Here is a 21658-nt window from a genome sequence, read left to right as displayed (position 1 = left end):
TAAATTGATTTAAATTTGGAATCAGCTAAATCAATAACGAAACAACACAAATAAAGAATTAAGTCAAAAATCTTTTGAATTTTATTCAAAAAACCTATACCTAAAATGTATTTATTTATTTTTTCAAGCAACACTTTTTTATAAAGTAAGTCGCAGCATGGTACAAGTTTGAGTTTCCAAAAATTATTATCTACAAGTATGTTTGAATCTTATTAATAGCTTATTTCATGTTAGATACTGAAAAAAAACTACCAACTATTTCATCAATTTAAAAAAGTGGTAACCATATTTCAAGTTAAAGCATACAGCATAGAGAGTAAAGTAAAGTAAAGTGGGTTAGTTTGAATCTTTTCTTTCTTCAGCTCGTCAGTCGTGCCGAGGTAGTTCTTCCATTCGAAAGTATCTGTTGGATGCACTTCGCGCTCTGTGCTCAGCTTCACGTTCACGATCACTGAAGTAGAAACTCCTTCCTAACTGAGTTGCTGGCTTTAGTTGTTTCATTATAAAGTGAAATGAAACATTAGATCGGAATGGGACTAAAAGTGTTGGCAGTCGTGTTATTTGAATTTTGCTGACGCATTATTCAGTGAAAGTGCAGCATTTTTTTTTTTGTCTGTTTTTGTTTCAAACAGATAGATCGTGAATAATTCAAATTAAAAAAAAAAAAAGTATCTTATCTCTCTTCTAAGTAAAAATTGTAGGTATTTATGGGTTTTTGTTGCTTTTGTTTTTGATAAGATCGAACAAAAAGGGTGTAAATTTGTGTCAAGCTGTTAGGGTATTAGTGTGATTTACCTTATAACATCTACAATTCCTATTCACTGTTTGCGTCTCATTTATCGGTCGGTGAATTTCTCTTTGTGTGTGAAATTTTGTATCTGCTGAACCTCTGAGACGATCGATATATCTATAATACAGCTGTGTTGCTGGCTGCGCGATCGTTTACGGCTTAGCACCTGAGTGTAATTCTCTTTAATATTGACGATCGTTTCTGCCTCAGGTAAACCAAACCAAACTAACACATTCAAAGTTACTTTTCACCTTTCTGCGATAAAATTATTAACCAATACCAGTGCAATTGTGATCGTATCGCGATCGGTTGTGTGTTGTTTCAGTCTTTGCAAACCTGGTTTTCTTTTTTGAAAAAAAAAGTGATCGATAAATTTTATGGAAATAAGAAAACAAAGTTTTTTCTTTCCTTAAAGCTATACTATACAACGTTGAACGTTAAAAAACAACTCTTTTGGTGACTAACAATATCAACTTTGTGACGTTACTACAGGTGTTTCATATATTTGGCAACCCAGTGCCGCATACTATAGCATCTGATTATATAAGCAAAAGGTATATAATATAAGTCGGTCATTTATATTTGCTGATGCTGCATACATTTACAAAAGAAGATCGTTTTTTTGGTTACTTTTGTGAATTTTTACTCTAAAAAAGATACAAACCAATTATTTCGAAGGATACGCGCGTGATATTATCAACAAGAAGAACAACAACAAAAACAACAACCCAGAACGATTGGAGTTTAAAGAAGAAGAAAACAAGATGCTTAAGGCGAAAACAGCTTCGGACAAGGGCGATACTCTTCTTGGAAAGAGTCTCGTCCCAATCATTGACCTCGCACACTGTGGTGAGTTGAAAATTATTTCTTTTTTAATTTTTTTAAATTATTTTTTAAAAAGTTTCTTTGTAGTCATAGTTCCTGGAAGTTTGTGATTTTTATATATAAAATTTGATAAAAATACAAAATGACTAAACAAACGATCAGTAGCTAATAATAACGTGACACCCCTATTATTTTTATTTCGACAGATAAAAGATTTCTAACTATAGCCATAAATACTATACTCAATATACACTACAGCAGTCAAAATTTATCGATTGTATTATTATAATTATGTATATTATTATTATTATTCGAGAAGGGTTTATGCAATAATTTGTGTAAATAAAAAAAGGCGCCTCACCGCCATCGATAAGTGTTGATGTTGAAGTACAGTGCTGTGATAACAATTTTTTCTCATTGCTTTTATATTAAAATTTTGAAAAATTTAGAGTCCAAATAGTTTTCGAAGGGTTTTTAAGTACAATCCGTGGGAAAAGTTTAGACTATTATTTATATTGGCTACCAAATTAAATGTTGACAAGAATTTATCAAGCAGCTTCTGTTACTGAGTATGAGCTTAACATTTTGCTTAACATTATTCTTAAATAGTTTTTACTGAAAGGTGTTATCGTCACCAATGACCTTAATATGCGATCTTAATGCATTATATATTTTCTTGGTATTAGCGAATTAACATACTCTATGGAATTAATGTTCGATATGGGAATGCTTTTGCTTGATGCTTTTGCTTGCAACAAGTCAAATAATTTTAAGAACTAAATAGAAAAATCGTCCAGAATCCGTCGTTATATTATTTTTAAGGACTACAGTGTTTCCTCGATAAAACATAGCTTAGCCTAGCGGTATCCTTACTGTCTTTAATAGATTGACAATTTTTTTTGTCAAATTTTATCTAGCTTATAGCATTTTACGCTAATAGACTCCTCTTAAGCAATCTTTATAAAATTGATAAAATGTAGGTTTATGGGATTACCTAATAAAACTTTCTTCCAGTGCAATCGAACGATACATGCTTTAAAAGTTTGTCAATTAATCAAGTCATGCATTCGTAAAAAAAAGTTGAGATAGCAATCAGACATGACATTCCGATAGAGATACGAAAAAAGTGGATTCAGCATGTCCAGGTGTACATGTAAGGAGCTACATCCTAAACATTCTGCAAACTTCAAACTTGGAATGAAACGTTTTTACGTGGTTTAATTCAGATTGTTTTTTTTTTTTTAAATAAGTATAGTTTTGTTTTCTCTCTCTTTTTTCCGTAGTTCCTAATAAAGTACCTAGATTAATCAGCATTAGAAGTTTGCCTCTTTATATATGTAGTTGATCTCTTAGAAATTCATAGTAAACCCTCTTTTAAATATATCTGTATTTCAAAATTCTGTAAAAACGCTGTAAAAAATATCGTTTTGATAATGTAAAAAAGTGCGCGCGCACTTTTTTACATTATCAAAACGATATTTTTTACAGCATTTTTACAGAATTTTGATGTACAGAATTTTGAAATAAAGTATTTTGACCAACCAGAATTTTGCTATACCTACAGAATTTTGACTCTCAGAATTTTATTCGTACAGCATTTTGCACATACAGAATTTTGACATACAGTATTTTGGCATACAGTATTTTGAATACAGAATTTTGCAACACACAGAATTTCGACCCCAACCCAATTCAATTTCAAGCTCGACTTCAATTTCTTTAATAACAAAACTTTTGGGAAATTCAACAATAAAAGCGAGTTATTTTCACGGATATGTGGGTCTGTACATCAAAATTCTGTATATCAAAATTCTTTAAAAATGCTGTAAAAAATATCGTTTTCACAATTTTAAAAAAGTGCGCGCACTTTTTTACATTATCAAAACGATATTTTTTACAGTATTTTTACAGATTTTTGAAATATAGATATATTTTAAAGAGGGTTTACTATGAATTTCTAAGAGATCAACTACATATATAAAGAGGCAAACTTCTAATGCTGATTAATCTAGGTACTTTATTAGGAACTACGGAAAAAAGAGATAGAAAACAAAACTACACTTATTTCTAAAAACAATCTGAATAAAACCACGTTGCATACCTAAAACGGATGAAAAAAAAAATTTATATTGATTTTTTTTTTTTTGTATATTTAAGAAAAGTTTGATTTGTGTTCCTAGAATTGATTTACTTTTTTACTTTAATAATTTTGTTTGTATAAAATTATAACTTTACTGTCAATAATTATATTTAAGGCTAGTATTTAGTGTTTTTTTATCAAAGGAAATTTATTTAAAAATACTGTATTGAAAATACAGTATTTTGCCGTACAGAATTTTACAAAACAGAATTTTGCAAGTCAGTATTTTGTTCATACAGTATTTTGACGTACAGAATTTTGTATTTACAGTATAATGACGTACAGAATTATGGTCTTACAGTATTTTGACCCCACAGAATTTTGTCGTACAGAATTTTGACAAGCAGAATTATGACCCGCTCCCAATTGAATTGTAGTCAATTTTGGTTCAGTGACATAAAGTTTCGTGACTAAGGGCGGCATCGTCCTTAATGAGAGTTTCTCTTACCTGCCTGTAATGTTCATCGATATGAAAAACTTCTTTAGAGGCAGATACAATTTTTTTTTTAAACAAGTGTTTGCGAACTTAACTACCAAATTGATATCCACCCAGCCAAACTTTATAATATCAAGTTTTAAGTAAAAATAAACGCTTAAACTTGGTTGATTTAATGTCGTTTACGTTACGAAACATAAGTATGTAATTTATAGTAACAATATTTGTTAAACTGAGACTTGTGGAGACTTCATTACATAGAAGTTACGATTTTAAATTATTTCTAAACCTCCAAATTGATCTAAAAAGTGTTACGGCTTCTCAAACATGCACTTATGACAATGATACTCGTGAAGGTGAGGCTTTGTCAGTTCCTCGCAATAAACCAGACTCTTAAGAAAAATGCTTAGTTGGGGATTCAAACGTCAGGCTAAATTACCACCTATAAGGCTTTATAGAAGCAAATTTGTTAGTTGGGTAACCGCCTATTATGTATATTAAGGTGGTCCTTATATTGCTTTTTGCTGAAATTCCACTGTGGATGGACATCAATAAATAGCGAGTCAAATAAAAATCTAAAAAAATTAGGGAAACATTTTCTCAGTATTTTCAACCGAATGGCGGCTTTACAACTGCTTGTCCAACTGCATAAGGACCACCCTAATGTACAATTGTACATATTAGTCAATATTTCAAGTAGTGTCCTTACTTTTTTTTCAGGACTCTAAAAATAGAAAATAATTTTTGAAGTACATAATTCAATAATTTTTCACTTGTTGGTATGTCTTTTGGATTTGGACAATTGATCGTCAACTTTCAAAAATGTTGGCTTGCCAGGAAAGAAAACGTACCTTTCCGTTTTTTAATTCTGCTTTGTTTTTTTTTTTTATTCGATATGGGTAGGGTAGGTCCAAATAGAAGAAATTGTAATTAAAAGCTTCTTAGAATAATACAAACTAGCCGACCCAGCCCTCGAAATTTTTTTTGCTTCCAGATTGCCAATTTAAAACGCCATTAGACATTCTAAAGAAAAAAAATTTGCTCATGTTTAATTTTAACTGCCATTTAAACTCTTCTTATTTTGGACTTTCACGTGAATCGAATAGCAGAAGAGGGCTGTATATTGTTTTTTTATGTATCCTACTTGAAGCAACTGTAATTAGTAAATTTTTTAAATTTTGGTAACGACATTTACCGCGACAATACAATATTTTTGTATGTGTTTGCTTTAAGTTAGTTTCAAGTCCAAGGTATTAAATGAGATCCAAAATATTTCAGTATAGAAGTATTGTAGGTAACCATGGCAATTTTTGTTTTTAAGAGGCAAAAAGAAGTAGATTCATATTTTTACTCTCAAGTGTATAGCGAGATTTTTTTAAAATAGTCAGAAACGTGCAAACGAAATTCAAAAGAGCAAAATAGTCACTTTTTTCATGAAAACAAAGTGTTTCTCATTTTTTAAGGATTTATTGATCAAAATCTATAAAAATCAATCGACATTTAAGTTAAGTTGAGCTTAAAAAATAATGCACACAATTTTGTTTGTTTGCACCTCACTGTTTTACTAACTACCTTCCACAATATGAATAGAATAAGACAGGAGTGCCATTATATGAATATTGTGTTAATTGATCATTCGAAGAATCAAAAGTATGGAATTATCATCTTTTTTACTTCTAAGTTCCAAGGTATATCGTACTACAGTGGTTTGGAATTTACGTGATACCTACTTAATCTGAAAAAAAATCCCGCTTTTATAAAAATAGTACAAGTTCCAACATTCAAAGTAACTTGTTTTGAAATTAACAATATCCACGATCATATAAATCAATGGAAGTAGTATGTATAGGTACATGATTCTTGTTTCTATCTGTACACCTGGGGGATGTTTTTGTACATGCATTATGTACATATGCACATACAGCAAAATCTACCGACTACAACTGTCAAAGTCGAATAAGGGCAACATTTTTTATTCTTTATAGCATTTGTGCAAAATTATAAAAATTAACGACAGGTGGCATCGACATCGCCATGGTATGTGAGGTATTTTTGAAAAAGATTTTTGTATTTATCTATACTCTGAGTTGGGGTACATTGTAGGTACTCGTACCAAGCTATAACTACCTTCATTATATTGTGAGCTACTACAATTATGTAGGTAAAATGTGTACATAGCTAAGTTTTATACAAAAGATAGTAGATAGGTAGGTAATTTTATTTTGCAATGGCTGTTCTTGGTATTGTGGAAATGCAATTTGCGGGTATTTTTAGCAATATAACTGCCATTATAAGAATTTTACAAATTAGTCACTTAAGTGACTGTTTGCAATGTTTGTTTCTTTTGCTTCGTAAAAATGCTTGCAATCATTACAACTGACTGTATTTATAGCTGTATTTTTTATAAAATGCGTATAAAAGTATAAAAGATCTTGTAAAAGAAAATTTTGTAATTTTATTTGTTAATTGTATTTGTGTGGTTTCGTCAAGATAAAAAATTGTAAAGGTTAGCTTCAATTTTATTATTATCTTTTCAAAAAGCTTTACTTTGAATAGGCAGTGGTTATATTACACATTTGATTGATGGCTAAAAAGCCGCAAAATAATTATTTGTTTTATTAGCTATAATCAATTTATTATTATTGTTCACTTCTAACCAGCGAACAACGAATATGGTATCACAACTGGCAAGATCTTTGGGAAAGCCATCGGAGGCGAGGTCTCTGTTCATTTTAAGATTAGTATGGTTTCCTTTTCACCTTTTTATTTAAATGGTAGGATTCTGCCACTAAGCAACGGTCTACTATTCTCTCAAACTTTGGTGTCCTTTTAAGGCGTCTGGCCTCCTTGGCTGATCTAAAAGTTCACTTTTTTATTAATAAATATAAAATGTGCCGGAATATTTTTATTTTTTAACTCAATATCATAAAGTCGGCAAAAATCGACTCGTGAAAAGTTGGCATCATTCCTTGTTGGTCGAATATAGGAACATTTTGAGGGGCATTCCATGAAAATTGGTAACTTTTTTTAATTAGGAAAAATAGAAATAGATTTGCTTTATTACAATGAAAAACTTCTTTAGAGGCAGATACAATTTTTTTTTTAAACAAGTGTTTGCGAACTTAACTACCAAATTGATATCCACCCAGCCAAACTTTATAATATCAAGTTTTAAGTAAAAATAAACGCTTAAACTTGGTTGATTTAATGTCGTTTACGTTACGAAACATAAGTATGTAATTTATAGTAACAATATTTGTTAAACTGAGACTTGTGGAGACTTCATTACATAGAAGTTACGATTTTAAATTATTTCTAAACCTCCAAATTGATCTAAAAAGTGTTACGGCTTCTCAAACATGCACTTATGACAATGATACTCGTGAAGGTGAGGCTTTGTCAGTTCCTCGCAATAAACCAGACTCTTAAGAAAAATGCTTAGTTGGGGATTCAAACGTCAGGCTAAATTACCACCTATAAGGCTTTATAGAAGCAAATTTGTTAGTTGGGTAACCGCCTATTATGTATATTAAGGTGGTCCTTATATTGCTTTTTGCTGAAATTCCACTGTGGATGGACATCAATAAATAGCGAGTCAAATAAAAATCTAAAAAAATTAGGGAAACATTTTCTCAGTATTTTCAACCGAATGGCGGCTTTACAACTGCTTGTCCAACTGCATAAGGACCACCCTAATGTACAATTGTACATATTAGTCAATATTTCAAGTAGTGTCCTTACTTTTTTTTCAGGACTCTAAAAATAGAAAATAATTTTTGAAGTACATAATTCAATAATTTTTCACTTGTTGGTATGTCTTTTGGATTTGGACAATTGATCGTCAACTTTCAAAAATGTTGGCTTGCCAGGAAAGAAAACGTACCTTTCCGTTTTTTAATTCTGCTTTGTTTTTTTTTTTTATTCGATATGGGTAGGGTAGGTCCAAATAGAAGAAATTGTAATTAAAAGCTTCTTAGAATAATACAAACTAGCCGACCCAGCCCTCGAAATTCGAGTGCCAATTTCTTTATTTTTTTTTTTATTTGCAACAATTTTGAACACAATAATACCAAAATAGTTTCTTTATTTTTTATAGTATTTGTTGTTGTTTTCTTACGATTAACTACACTTTTTACACAGGAATATATAATATACTTACTTTTTGATATATTTTAAGCCTGATTTAGATATTGTTGAACTACGTTTTAACTACGCTCTACTACGTAAAAAAAAGTATCGAAAAAGAAAATTCAAAGTGTAATCTCCTTAAGGGCATTGTGTTTGCACCTTGCATTTCAATTCAATTCAACCTGTTTCATGTTCCATTCGTTCAAATTCCATCCGTCAATCATTCAACCTCCACCAACTTCACTCAAATTTGTCATTCACACCATTTTTTTTTTCATTTAGCTTGTAGGAACATGAAAACAGACCGAGTTCTTTTTGCGATTGTGTATGTGTCCTTTGACAACAATTTTAACACGTACGTCAATCTGAAATCAAAACAACTTCTGCAAAATAAAACCAGAGGTTCCTTTGATCAATAATTTTGTTTATTTTCTTCGGTAATATAAATTCAACTAAATCAAAATCAATAGGAAATTGCAGATATTATTAAGATCTGAGTGAAGATGAAGTAGAAAGTTAATTATTTTGGCCGTATGCTGTCGTTTTACAGAGACAAAATATCCTGAAGACAATAACGGGAAGAAAAGTCACAGTAATTTGACTTTTTCACAATAACTATGCCAGGAAAAAATATATTTTGATCGCAAATGGTTTTTTTTTTGTTTATTTTATATTTTTCCGCAATAAAAAAACGATATTCAATTAGAATTTACTCTTTATTTGAAGTTGGTGTTCTCAAATTAACAATACGAATTTTTTTTGAATTGAATTGAATTTCTTTATTGAGTCTTTTAGGTTACAGTTGCTGTCTTAGTCTAAAAATAACAATTCTTTACTACTTTACTTAAGTTAAACTGGCGGCTATAATGTATTGCCTGCTCTTTCAGTTGCTTTGTAATGAAAATGAATACAATGTTTGCCTCATGGCGGTCAGTAAAATGTTTTTCTTTTTTTCTACTCTTGCTCATGACAGAGAGTTTTGTTTACGTTAACTGTGTGACGTTTTGTCACCCTCTTATAAACTAGGATACATATATACAATAAAAAAACTACAGATACCTTACAAACTAACCCTACGATAGAATGCCTTGAACATTTGTTAGGTTTGTGAGATACGAATATACATAGTATGTACGGAATACAAATATACATTTTCTTTTTTTTTTTTTGTTAGAGCGAGAGCTCAGTCAGATTCTTGTGAATACATTGTATGTTAGGTTAACATTTTCGTTTATAAGAGCGAGTACGCCCTTAGATTCATTATTTATTTGTTTTTTTTTCCCTTTTTAGTGAATATTATTAACATGGAGGAAAAAGGCATTTATCGGGGAACACATTTATACTTCGATTGTTGTGTACGAGACGAGATAAACATAGATACACAGAGGGTGTTACAAAAGAAAAAAAAAGAAACTTCATTAATGAAGATAATGAATGACAGATAACATTGATTATTACAATTATTTGTTTTATAAAATATTTTTACTTTTGATTTGTTGTTCATTTAATTGTCTTTTACATTGGTGATTTTGTAATTATTTATTTTATAATAATACCTGTTATATATTGTTTGATAAATACTTGAATTGTATTTTATTTCAATTAGAAGATAACTAAATGATACTTATTCTAGTATTTTTAAGTAAGTACTGTCGGCCAATCTTTAGAGAATTTTGGTAACTTATTTTTAATAATTTTATAGGTAGAAAAGGGGTTCCCCCAACGTACACTGTAGTGAATCGCGGGACGCAAGTGGCGAATGGATAATTATCCGCGATTTTGATTTGGGATGGCCCTGTTATAGAACTCTAAAGGTTCTAACACTGGAGCGTCAAGATCCACTGAGAGTATTCCGAGTGGTGACAGATAACCAACGCCGTCCCAAGAGGACCCAGTCTGGGATGCTAAGGAATGTATTATTAAGTCGTTTTCGGATTGTTCAAAGTTTGAAATTGTTTTTTTCATGAGAAGCGAGACGTATCTCATCAGCGGGACAGTATTTGTGTCGCTGTAAATAAAGTTATTTGAGAATCTTTTGGTCCGGGTCTCAAAGTTTTTACCAGCACAGAGCCTAAGAAGTTTTCTTTCAAGGATTTCCATATTTTGGGCTACCGAGGGAGAGATGGTAAACCATATTGGAAACCCGTATGTCATTACTGGTCTAACTAATGTTTTATAAAACAGTAGTTTGGATTTTTTGTTTAAGGCTCTGTGCCTGAAAAAGGGCATCAGCATGTTAGAGACTTTTCTGGTCTTTTCAATGGTGAGTTTAGCATGATAATTAAATTTAAATAGATTGTTGAAGTTGATTCCTAAATATTTCAACTTGTTTTGAACTTGGATTGGGCAACCGTTGACGTTTAGTGTGAGATGTTTGCTTTCCCTTACTACTCCAATTGGACCTTTACCACTCGCGTTTCTGATGCAAATCAGTTCTGATTTTGGGACATTCAGCTTGATACCCCAGGTGTTGTAATAGTCGTTTATGACCCCGATGTGTTTTTCGAGGTGGTGTAGAGCTACTAGTGGATATTCGTGGTTGGAGTACGCGATGGTGTCGTCGGCGTAAAGGAGACCGGTTGAGACCAAATTATTTTCTGACCATGTATGGGGGAAGTCGTGCACAAAGATGTTGTATAGGTGTGGGCCCAATATTGACCCTTGCGGGACGCCACTGTCGCAGCTTCGGGGGTTCGACTTTGTCCCTTGAATTTGTACGAAGAAAGTTCTATTAGATAGAAAGCTGTGCAGAATATTGTAGATGTAACTAGGAAGATTAATTGATACGAGTTTAGAGATAAGCCCCACCCTCCATACGCTATCGAAGGCTTTTTCAACATCGAGAGAGCAGGCGACTGTGCATCTTTTTTCTCTCAGATTTAAGATGATATCGTTTTGAAATTTGGTTAGCGCATGGAGGGTGGAGTGTCCTCTGCGGAACCCGAATTGGAAGTCGGGTATCGGGTCTATGGGGTTGTCTAGCGGGCAATTCATTTTGTTCAGGATTATTCTTTCGAGTATTTTCCCGGTGTTGGAAAGTAGGGAAATCGGTCTATAATTGTTAATGTCAAAATTGTTTTGTTTTTTAACTATAGGCAGGATCCTAGCTGTTTTCCAGAGGCTGGGGAAGTAGGCATTGTTAATGCAATTATTGTATAGAATTGTTAGGAAGTTAACCGCTTGATTTGAAATTTTTTTCAGAAAGTAATTAGAAATGTTGTCCGGCCCGGACGATTTTTTTGGTCTTAGAAGCTTAAGCAGGTTCTTCACAGAATCAGGGTCAGTAAAAATATGGGGTGCAATAGGGTTCAGTGCAGAGTTTTCGGAATTGAATAGGAAAATGTGTTCCGGTGTGTTTAGAGCCACTGAGTTAGCGGACTCTTGGGCTCTTTGCGTGGTGTTTATGTTGAATAGCGGCACTCTTTCTTTGTACACGTCTGTAAAGTGTTTTTCGAAAGATTCAACGATTTTTGCTTCGCTGGTGAAGGTCTCATTATTAACGACCACTTTATTGCAATGAAATTTTTTCTTTTTGCCCAAGATCCCGAACGCCTCTTTAAAGGCCCATGGGCCAGGCTTAATTTTGGAAAGTCTGTCACTTAGTTCCTTGTTTAACCAGATGTTTACTTTTTGCTTAATAATGTTGTTTAATAAGGCGATCTGGGATGATAACTCTCTATATGCTGGACTGATTCTGTTAAGGGATCTGTGGAATATATTTTTTAAACGCCTTTGCCACTGGTGTTTGACTTTATAGAGGTTTTCGATTTCAGGGGGTAAGTTCTTGTACTTGTTGAATGAGATGGAAGAGCTTGTGGAGTTTCTTTCTAGGGTGGTAATGAGTGTTTGATTAAAATGTGATATGTATTTATCAATGTCGGTATTGGGTAGGCAGGAGGTCGCTGGGGGAAAAAGTTGAAGGAGGTTGCTATCTAATTGGTTTCTGAAGGACTGCCAGTTGGTATTTTTAAATGATCTGAGTGAGTGCTCCTCACGCAGGCAGATGTTTGCTTCTCCAATACTTATGCACAGAAGTAGGGGGCAGTGCTCTGTAAAGGTGGGAAGGGTTTTCAATGAGAAGTTTTTATTGAAGTGGTTAATTAGATGACTGGATATGAGAAAGTGGTCCAAAAAAGATGGTCCTCTGGGAAAGGTGGGTGTATCCGATGTGAAGTTGGCTAGGGATGGATTGAAGTTTTGTAACCATGATTCAAGCGTCTTACCGTTTAGGTTATGGGTGTGGTCCCCCCAATTGGTACTCCTAGCATTGAGGTCACCACCTATAATTGAACCATCAAATCTGTTGGAGAGGGCTTCAATAGCGTTGAGTTCTGAGGTAAATTGTGCAGGGGGGGTGTTCGAGGGGAAGTATACCGACCCTAGTAGAAGTGTTTTGGGTGAATTATCAATTTTCAGTTTGATGGTGACGAAAAGCGAAGGAAAATTTGTTGAGTGATAGTCCACCAGCTCGTATTCAATGTTATTTTTGATGAGCAGGGCTACCCCCTGGTGGTTGTCATTTCTTAAAGTGTGATAGTTTTGTATTTGTATTCTGTGTCTATTCGAGAAATGAGTTTCTTGAATAAACGCAAAAGAACAATTGCTAGCTTGGAGAATTTTTTGAAGTTCTATTCTCCGCGCTTGTGAAACTAAGGACGTAATGTTGAATTGTAGAATTTTTAACCACATCATTTGGAGCAGAAAAGGAGTTGGTTGACCAGGTCGAGGTACGCTATTCTTTTTTCCGCGAGGGAGCTGAAATTGTTTAGGTTAGACATGAACTTTTCAATATTCGAAATAAGTGTGTTCATGCCAATGCCAAAAAGGTCATTTGACAGTGACATGAATTGATCAATAGTGGATTGTCCTGTTTTTTTATTGGAGTAGTTCGGGAACATGGGTTCCACTCGGGGGGTGTTATTTTGGGTTGCTTTGAAATGGCTGGCATAAGAAATACCCGGTGCCACAGGGGCACCCCTGGAGATCGCGAGGGAGAGGCCTCTTGCGTCAGCTTTTTTAGCACTTGCTTCTTGCAGAAGGCGTTTTCTTCTGGAGTCATATTTTTTGTAGGACTCGCATCCTCTAAAGTTAGCTGGGTGGTCTGAGCCGCAGTTGACGCAAGTGGCCTTGCTCTCCCCCTTGTTCTCCACAGTGCAGGCGCCGGGCTGGTGGTTATTGGTGCATTTTACGCACCTGTATTGGTTTGCACAATTCTTTGCGAGATGGCCGAACTGTTGGCAGCGCCTGCACTGTAGGGCGCCCGTGTTTCCCTTTGGCTTCTCCCAGTGAACCCTGGTATTAAACAAATATTTGATTTTGAGGAGTTCCCCCATGCTGGTGCCTGGTGTTAACCGGACCAAAAAGAGATTATAGTTTATTTTCTTTTGCCTAGACCGAAGTGTTTCAAATATAGAAACCTTTTCCGCGAAAGGGACTCTCATTTTGAGCTCGTCCAAGATCTCGGATTCCAAATAATCTGAGGTGAGGCCCCTTAGGACCACGTTGGTGGTTCTGTCTTCCTTCAAAGTGAAGGAGTGTGCTTGGGCACTCTCTGTCTTTCTCATTAGATCCATAAGCTCCCTATGGACTTTTGCGTTATCGACGTACAGCCTACTGCTGTTCCCGCGATTCACTATCCTATACGCGAAGTTTACCGACTTTTCTCGGAAATCAAATAATAATTTTCTAGTGTCTACATTTTTCATTATAATTGGCGGACAGTACTTACTTGTATGTGGTATATCGCTAGGGATGCTTTCCTTTCCTAAGGTGTTGATTGGAGTATTGTTGGTACCGTCTTTGGTGCTTCCATCGGTGTTATTATTTTGTCCTGGGACATCTTCCTCCACGTTGCTGACTGCTGATTGTGATAATTGTCTCGTGATGTTGTGGTTGTGCGAGTTCTTTTTTAGCGTGTGGATTGTTATGTCCAGCAGAGGGGCGAATTGGTTTTGTGATGGAGCGCCAGTGTCCATGACTTGGCGGGGTGATGGTGTTGCTGCCTTGTGCCTTTTATCCGGCATCTTCCATTCCTTTGTCAGGAGGTCGTCATCGATTTCGATTTGAAGGGCTCGGGTTGTGGCGCCATTGTTGGAGGTACCAGGATTTCCATCGTTTTGTTGCGAAGGTTGCTTTGGCGGGCGGCTGAGTACAACGAGTTGCTGCGCCACTTCCATCTCGATGGATTTGTTGATGGTGATTTTGGGCTGTTTTCGTTTTCTAATGTTAGAAGAGGTTTTGTTCATCTCTCCGGCTTGTGCCGTGTGGCATTTTTTGAACAAATAAATCAATTAAGATAGCAGGCAATTTAGATTGCTTTTGTTTTAAATATTTGATTATTTAAGTTTTTTGAGGGGTTTTTGTTTGGTTTTAAATGATTTTTATTTAGTTTTTCACAATAAAATTGCTGTGTTAAACACGTGTCTCAAAAAGCCGCCAAAAATCCAACCCTCTGTGGAAAATCAAAAGAAGAAAAGACAGCGTACCAGGCTTTAAGACTGTTTGTAATAAAAAAAACTAACAATACGAAGAAAACTTTCAGCTTGACGTTTGAGAAATGTCAAATCTTCCAGGAAAATTTTAATGAATGCGTTCAGACACTTAATAATGATTAAAGATATGTTCACATTTATTAAAGGTATGTTCAGGTGTAGATCTTCATTATATACAGTAGTAAAAAGGTAATCCGTGGTACTATGTGGTGAGAAGCGACATTTTTTAATCAAACAAATCAATTCTTAAGGCATTACCACGACAACTGCGTCGCACAACAACGTTTTTTTTATTTTTTTATGTTAAAACCATAACTACAATGACCTAAAAAGTGAAAAAGTGGGAAATTTACAAAATTAAATTTTTTTTTTATTTCTTTCTAGCAATATTTGTTTTTTTTTTTAATTTTTGGAAAAAACTACCAAACATTTTTTTTGAAACCAAAAAATAAGCATCATTATTTTTTATTTTGTCGTCGTAAAAACTGTCATAAAATGAGTTTGAATCTATCACTTGTTGACTTTTTGCAAAAAGTTGACCTAAAAAGTGAAAAAGTGGGAAATTTACAAAAGTAAAAAAAATTTATTTCTTTTCAAGCTCCATTTGTTTTTGGAAAAAAATTGTTTTTCAAACCAAAAAATAAGCTTTCTGCATCATTATTTTTAATTTTTTGGTCGAAAAAACTATCACAAAATGAGTTTGAAAATGTTGACTTATTGGCTCAAAAAGTGAAAAAGTACAAAAGTGACAATTTTCAAACGCATTTTTGTATGGTTCTTCGGGCTAGAAAAAACAAAAAATGCGAAAACCATATTTTTTTTGTATAAAACAATTTGTTAAAGGCATAACTACAATGGCCTAAAAAGTGAAAAAGTGGGAAATTTACAAAATTAAAAAAATTTTATTTCTTTCTAGCGCTATTTTTTTTTAGAAAAAAAAATACAAAAATTGTTTTTTTAAACCAAAAAAAAAAGCTTTCTGCTTTCTTAACTCTTTTTTACAAAATTTTCAAATTCATTTTTTGACAGTTTTTCTTACCTTAAAATCAAAAATAATGATGCAAAAAGCTTATTTTTTGCTTGAATAAACAAAAACAAATAGCGCTAGAAAGGAATAAAAAAATTTAATTTTGTAAATTTCCCTTTTTTTCACTTTTTAGGTTATTGTAGATAAGGAACAAAAAAGACGTTTTTGTTAGTTTTCCCTGAACCTCATAAGAAAAACGCTTTGCCATGCGGCGATAAAATATTAGTGCCTTTTATGCAAAAATGTAAACGTCTAAAAGTGAAAACTTGGTAAAATGGTAAAGGAACTGTCAAAGTCAGCTATTACATGAAGCCTCAAGAGGCTTGACTCTTTTTTCGAAATTTCTTTTGATAACACACCCACAAAAAAAAAAATTCTGACCTGGGGTTGCGACTAAGTTTTTCATATAGTTTTTGGGTCGCTGAAACCGAATCTGGAGTCCGTTTTGCCCCATCACGTCAGGTTTTCGAGATAACCTAAAAAAATGTCACGAAAACAAAAATTTTTTTTCACTGATCTGGATATGCGAATATGTAAATCATATAGTTTTTGGATCACTGAATCCAGATTCGAAGTCAATTTTGCCCTATCACGTCAGGTTTCTGAGATATCCTCAAAAAATGTCAAAACCAAAACATTGACATTTTTTTGAGAATATCCCAGAATCCTGACGTGATAGGGCGAAATTGACTTCGAATCTGGATTCAGTGATCCAAAAACTATATGATTAACATATTCGCACATCCAGATCAGAGAAACAAATTTTTTGTTTTCGTGACATTTTATAAGGTTATCTCGAAAACCTGACGTGATGGAGCAAAACGGAATTCGGATTCGGTTTCAGCGACCCAAAAACTATATGAAAAATCTAGTCGCAATCCCAGGTCAGAACTTTTATATTTTTTTGTGTGGCTGCCCTACTAACAATTTTGCTTCTATAATGCATTAAAGAAGCAACAATTGCATCTGTAAAGCTTTATAGAACCAAAATTGTTTGTCGGGTGTGTAATCATTCTGTGAGGCGCGTACTATTACACGATGCCTCTTGAGTCAAGGGCTCAAATTTGACATTTATCTTTTGAATTAAAATTTGTTGTTGTTGTATTGCACCAAGAAGAAAAAAGAAATGTGAGGGAATGTTGAAAAAAGAAAAAGTGGAAAAAGAAACGTCAAAAAAGAGTCTCGGACTCACGACCCACGACTCTCCGGTCGGATAATTTTTTCTTTCATCTTTTTTCTCTTTTGCACTCATTATGTTTAAAAAGAGTCGCGCCTCTTGAGGCTTCATGTAATTGCTGACAAATTCTTATGTTCTTTCAAGAGAGAAAAGGACGAAAATAGATTTAATTGGTATCAAAAGTGTTTACAAAAGTAATAGACTTGATTTTAATAGAATTCGATTTTAACAAAAAAATTCATGGTAATAAAACAAACATCTTACTTTCTAAACTTAGATAACTAAAAACAATGAAAGTTAACCATAGTTTACGTGCGATCTTAAAACAACGCACCAATGTGAACCAACCTTAATGTTTTTTGATTTTCGCTGAATGCTTTCATTCATTCATTCAGTCATGAATGACATTTCATTCCAGTCGATTGGAAATTTTCCAATAGAATTCCAGTTGTTTTTGTTTTGTTTTTTTTTTTTATTTTGTATCGAATTTTAATTTGTTTAATTTTGTTATTTCGGTTAATAAAAAGTAAAAAAAAATGTGATTCTGCACATCTACGCGTCATTCTCTTTCGTTCCGTGTATAATTTATGCCCATTCGGTTTTTGGGGGCCCGGTAATTTGTACCACAAAAACTATGCTCACCGTTTAATAATACAAATTCTTCTGCAATTTGAATGAAATAATTGAAATTCTGCATTTCGCTTATTTTATTCTATTAGGTATATTTATAAACAAATGCTGACTCAAATACTTAATTTTTATTTATATTTAAAGACGCCCTTTGTTTTAATCGTTATTCTGATGGTGTAGTAAAACTGATGGTTTTTTTTTTTCTTTATTTTCATTTATTTTTCGAAAGTAAATCTTCTAAAAATATATTTCACGTTAAAAAAAAACGAACTCAATAACAGCAATTAAATTGAATTAATGCCACTAAGTACCTACTTAAAGTATTGTATTTTTAGTTAAATTTATTTTTAAATTGATCATTACGAAAAGTAATTTTCTCTTATTCATTGCCATAAGTTCACAGCAGGTTGATGGCCTTTCAAAATCTTTAGTTTATTTCGTACTTTTTTTTGTTTATGGTATTTCAGTTTGTAATGAAAATATGTATTTATTTAAAAAAAAACATGAAAGTTTTCTATATGTACAAGTTCTAACAACGAAAATCTTTGTGATGGATATAATTTTAGTTTTTAATGTGAAATCAAACAATTTTCTTCTCTTATAACTCGTTGTCAATGAGGATTCTTTTGTGTCATTCCTTCATCTGCACTTAAAACGTACATAAATGATATCAATGGAGACAGACTTCTTTCGAACTCATGTACCTATAATCTAGCAATTTATCTTAGGAAATAGTGTTACCAATCTTCAGGTAATTTTGGAGAAAAAACAACATATTAAAACCTTTACCCATTTTCGGTTATACCTTCACTCCCAAAATCTGCTGTGTTCTCTTAGACGAAAACCTAAATATTAGACCTGAAAAAACGTATAAACATCCCGAAACCTCGACTGATATCAGAATCAGATATAGAGAATATTGAAGAAAGACCTATATACATAGCTCACAAAAAAGTTAAATTTTAAAAACTAACATCTTTCCCTGAGTCTTTGTTGTGAGATTTTTCAGTTCCTTGTTAATCTTAAAGACTTTCCTGCAACACCGACTCGAATATCCTTTTGTTTTATAACTTCTAAACTTTTCTCAAATCACTTCTTAAAACCAAGTTGAAGGTCTTTTCTGTTCCTGCATTGCGAATTGTTATCAGTTCTTATTTATCGGCAAAAAAAATTGAGAACTCCAGTCTTATTTTGGAGATTTAATCTTACAAAAGCAACCGTCAGATGGTTTTCTCTAGACTTTCCCAATATCTTATGCTTCTTTTCTCACTAGACACCTTCTAAGACTGGATGATTGTGGTTATTTTGAATATATGTAAGTCGGTTGTCTATATTTCGAAAAAAAAAACTGGAAAATACTTTCCCTTAAACTGCATCGCGGACAGATAAATGTGGCTACCCGAATAAAAAGCTTCAAGGAAATGAGTCTGAATCGAACTTGAGAGTTGTAAACCAAAACAATTTGTACAATTTGATTGTACGAGCATTAAATCTTCAGAACCATTTTTTATACAACTGATCTATTTAGGTATGGCAAAAATAAAATTTTTTTTTGTTGAATTACATAGGTACATAATTTCCCACATCTCTTAATTCTGAGTCGTACCTATTGATGAAAGCGTGTAACTTTCAAATTCTTCTTAAACAAATAATTATAACTGCTGGTTTAGTCTAACCACCAAAGTTAATAACCGTTCGACATTATCGGTTAATCTGTATTTGAAAATTTAATTGAATTTACAAAGTCACAGCATAGTTTAATTAAGTGCCTCAATCAGGTCGATTGCCCATAAAGGGTTGTACATATAAACCAATAATCAAATCCCCAGATAGGTATATTATTTCTCTTTTATAACACTCCTATAAGCTGTGTATAGTTCATGTGTCACGCAAAACTTTATACCAACTGTTTTGTTGTTATACCCACTTTTACATGATGTATCCACTTTGAACAGTGAAAACAAATTGAAATCGTTTTATAAAACGTCATTAGGGTGTCAGTAAAGTTTACTAACTCAAACTGGTTAATTCCTAATTGTGTTTCAACTTCAATCAAGAGTATAAATATATCTCACACATATCTCATACATATATTCATTTCATTTGGAAATAATTTGTTTTTGTTTGTGTTGTTGTGCAAACAGCAATTATATGTACAGAGAGCCCCAAACCAAACCGAAATTCTTGTTTCAACAACATACACATGATTGTATGGTGGCTTTATGGTGATTCACCACATAACTTTGGTCACAACATTATTCTCCAAATTAATTGTTGCGCTCTCTGTATTTTGAATTCTATTTAAAAATTTCATCACATAAATTGCTCTCAGTGACGGATTTAGTATAGTATATTTTGAGGTCTTGGGCAATGTAAGAGTCGCACATGTTTTGACTTCTAATTATGTTCATGGGTGGAATGCTTTATTAAGAACAAATGTTTACATAGCCATTTTTAGAAAAATAAAATAACATTCATTCACAAAAACACTTAAAAATAAGTGCAGTTTTAAATAATTTTCTTGAAACAACTTAAAATCACCGAAAACCACGTTGATTCAACTACTTTTCGGTATGATTTTGCGTTGAAGACGAAAATTTTGAAAGTAGAACATCGCTAGTTTAAAGTGGTTTGCCGTTATAAAGCATCTTTAATTCAACGTTGTTTCAACTTTGAAAAAAATCATCAATTTATTAAAAAAAAGAAAAAATTGTCAGACACTGGGAATCGAACCTACAACTCTTGGATCTCTAGGGGAATGCTTTACCAACGTGCTATCTCACTGTTGGAAATAAGGGTAATAAAATGCAACAAAAGCTGAAATCCGACAAAAATAAAAAAATTCTTACGTTGTTTCAATTTTAATTTAAAGATGTTTCATGTTAGTTTTTTCAACGTTAAATCAACGTCGAACATATTACATTTTACGTTGCGTTATTTCCCTCAGTGTAGTTGTAAACTTCGTGAATTGTTAGGCCGATAAAAACAAATACTCCACATGTTTAAGGGACCCTTCAGAACCAAACTTGATCAATTTTACTTTCATTCATCTAATTTGTTAAAATTCACACTGTGTTTGTTTCTAAAAATACTTAGCAGTACGACTATACCTCAAAATTTAAGGTCGAAGACTCTAATTTAGTTCAGCTATCAAAATAAAGTTTTAAAATATTTCTTTATCCAAAACCCCTCCACTCCAAAAGAAACATCAAGTCCATCTAGGTTTGCCATCAGTTGTCGGGTGCTATTTACCAGATAACTTACTTAAGGTGGCACTCACAGCCCTGGATGTATTTTGTCCTCAACCAACATAATTCATAATTCGTGTGGGTCATATCATGTGTATTTTGATCAAAAACATGCATATGGTCAAAAACATGCACATGGCACATCATCTTAGAATATTTTTCGGTGCTGCATCTTATGGAACTAAAACCAAGATAAACTGACTTCCCTGGAAAAAGTTTTGGCCGAAAAATACTTAACAGTTTGAAAATAAAAATCGTCATTTGTTATCTACCTACGATTGAAGCCCTTTCAAGCCACCGCACAGTGTGGTAATTCGCCAATCTGACTGGACAAAATAGAAAAAAAAAAGTTTAGCCACATGATTTTAAATCATGATTTGAGCTTCTCAATATAATGGGTAATTGTAATTCATGTTTTGTTTTTTTGTTTTCATCTCGGATTAGCGTAAGCTAAGCTTGAAAGTTGGTTCTTGTCAACAGTTGCATGGAGATAATACAAAGTATTCTATTTTTCGCTTGAGTTTGGTTGCCGATTAAAAACGCTGTGGTACTTTTTTTGTTGCAATTGTTTTTTTTTATTGTTAATCTACATTTGGAGGTAAAGTATTATAATTTTTATTTATTAATTACCATTGCAACTATTTAAAAAAAAATAAATTCTGTAAGAAGGCTAGGAAGTGCAAAAAAAAAATATCTTTGTTTTTCAAATAGAGGTAAAGTTAATTTTTCCGCATTTTTCCGGTCTGAAATTAATTAATTAATGTTT

The 21658-nt window shown here is 32.9% G+C and overlaps 1 protein-coding gene across 2 annotated transcripts in view; it reads left to right on the top strand.

The window, feature by feature from the left end:
- Positions 1-864: 864 nt before the first annotated feature.
- Positions 865-21658, top strand: part of LOC129917182 (1-aminocyclopropane-1-carboxylate oxidase-like) — a 35421-nt gene continuing 14627 nt past the window's right edge. The window contains exons 1-2 of one of the 2 annotated variants that reach the window (XM_055997571.1): positions 865-1344; positions 1469-1639. In XM_055997571.1, coding sequence (XP_055853546.1) covers positions 1555-1639 — 85 coding nt within the window. In that variant the 5' untranslated portion in view covers positions 865-1344; positions 1469-1554. Of the gene's footprint in view, positions 1345-1446; positions 1640-21658 lie in introns of both variants that reach the window. The other variant, XM_055997572.1, reaches the window with a different exon arrangement.

The sequence above is a fragment of the Episyrphus balteatus genome, chromosome 3 (genome assembly GCF_945859705.1).
Source record: "Episyrphus balteatus chromosome 3, idEpiBalt1.1, whole genome shotgun sequence".
NCBI classification, from domain to species: Eukaryota; Metazoa; Arthropoda; class Insecta; order Diptera; family Syrphidae; genus Episyrphus; species Episyrphus balteatus.
This window is presented reverse-complemented; position numbering and strand designations above follow the sequence as displayed.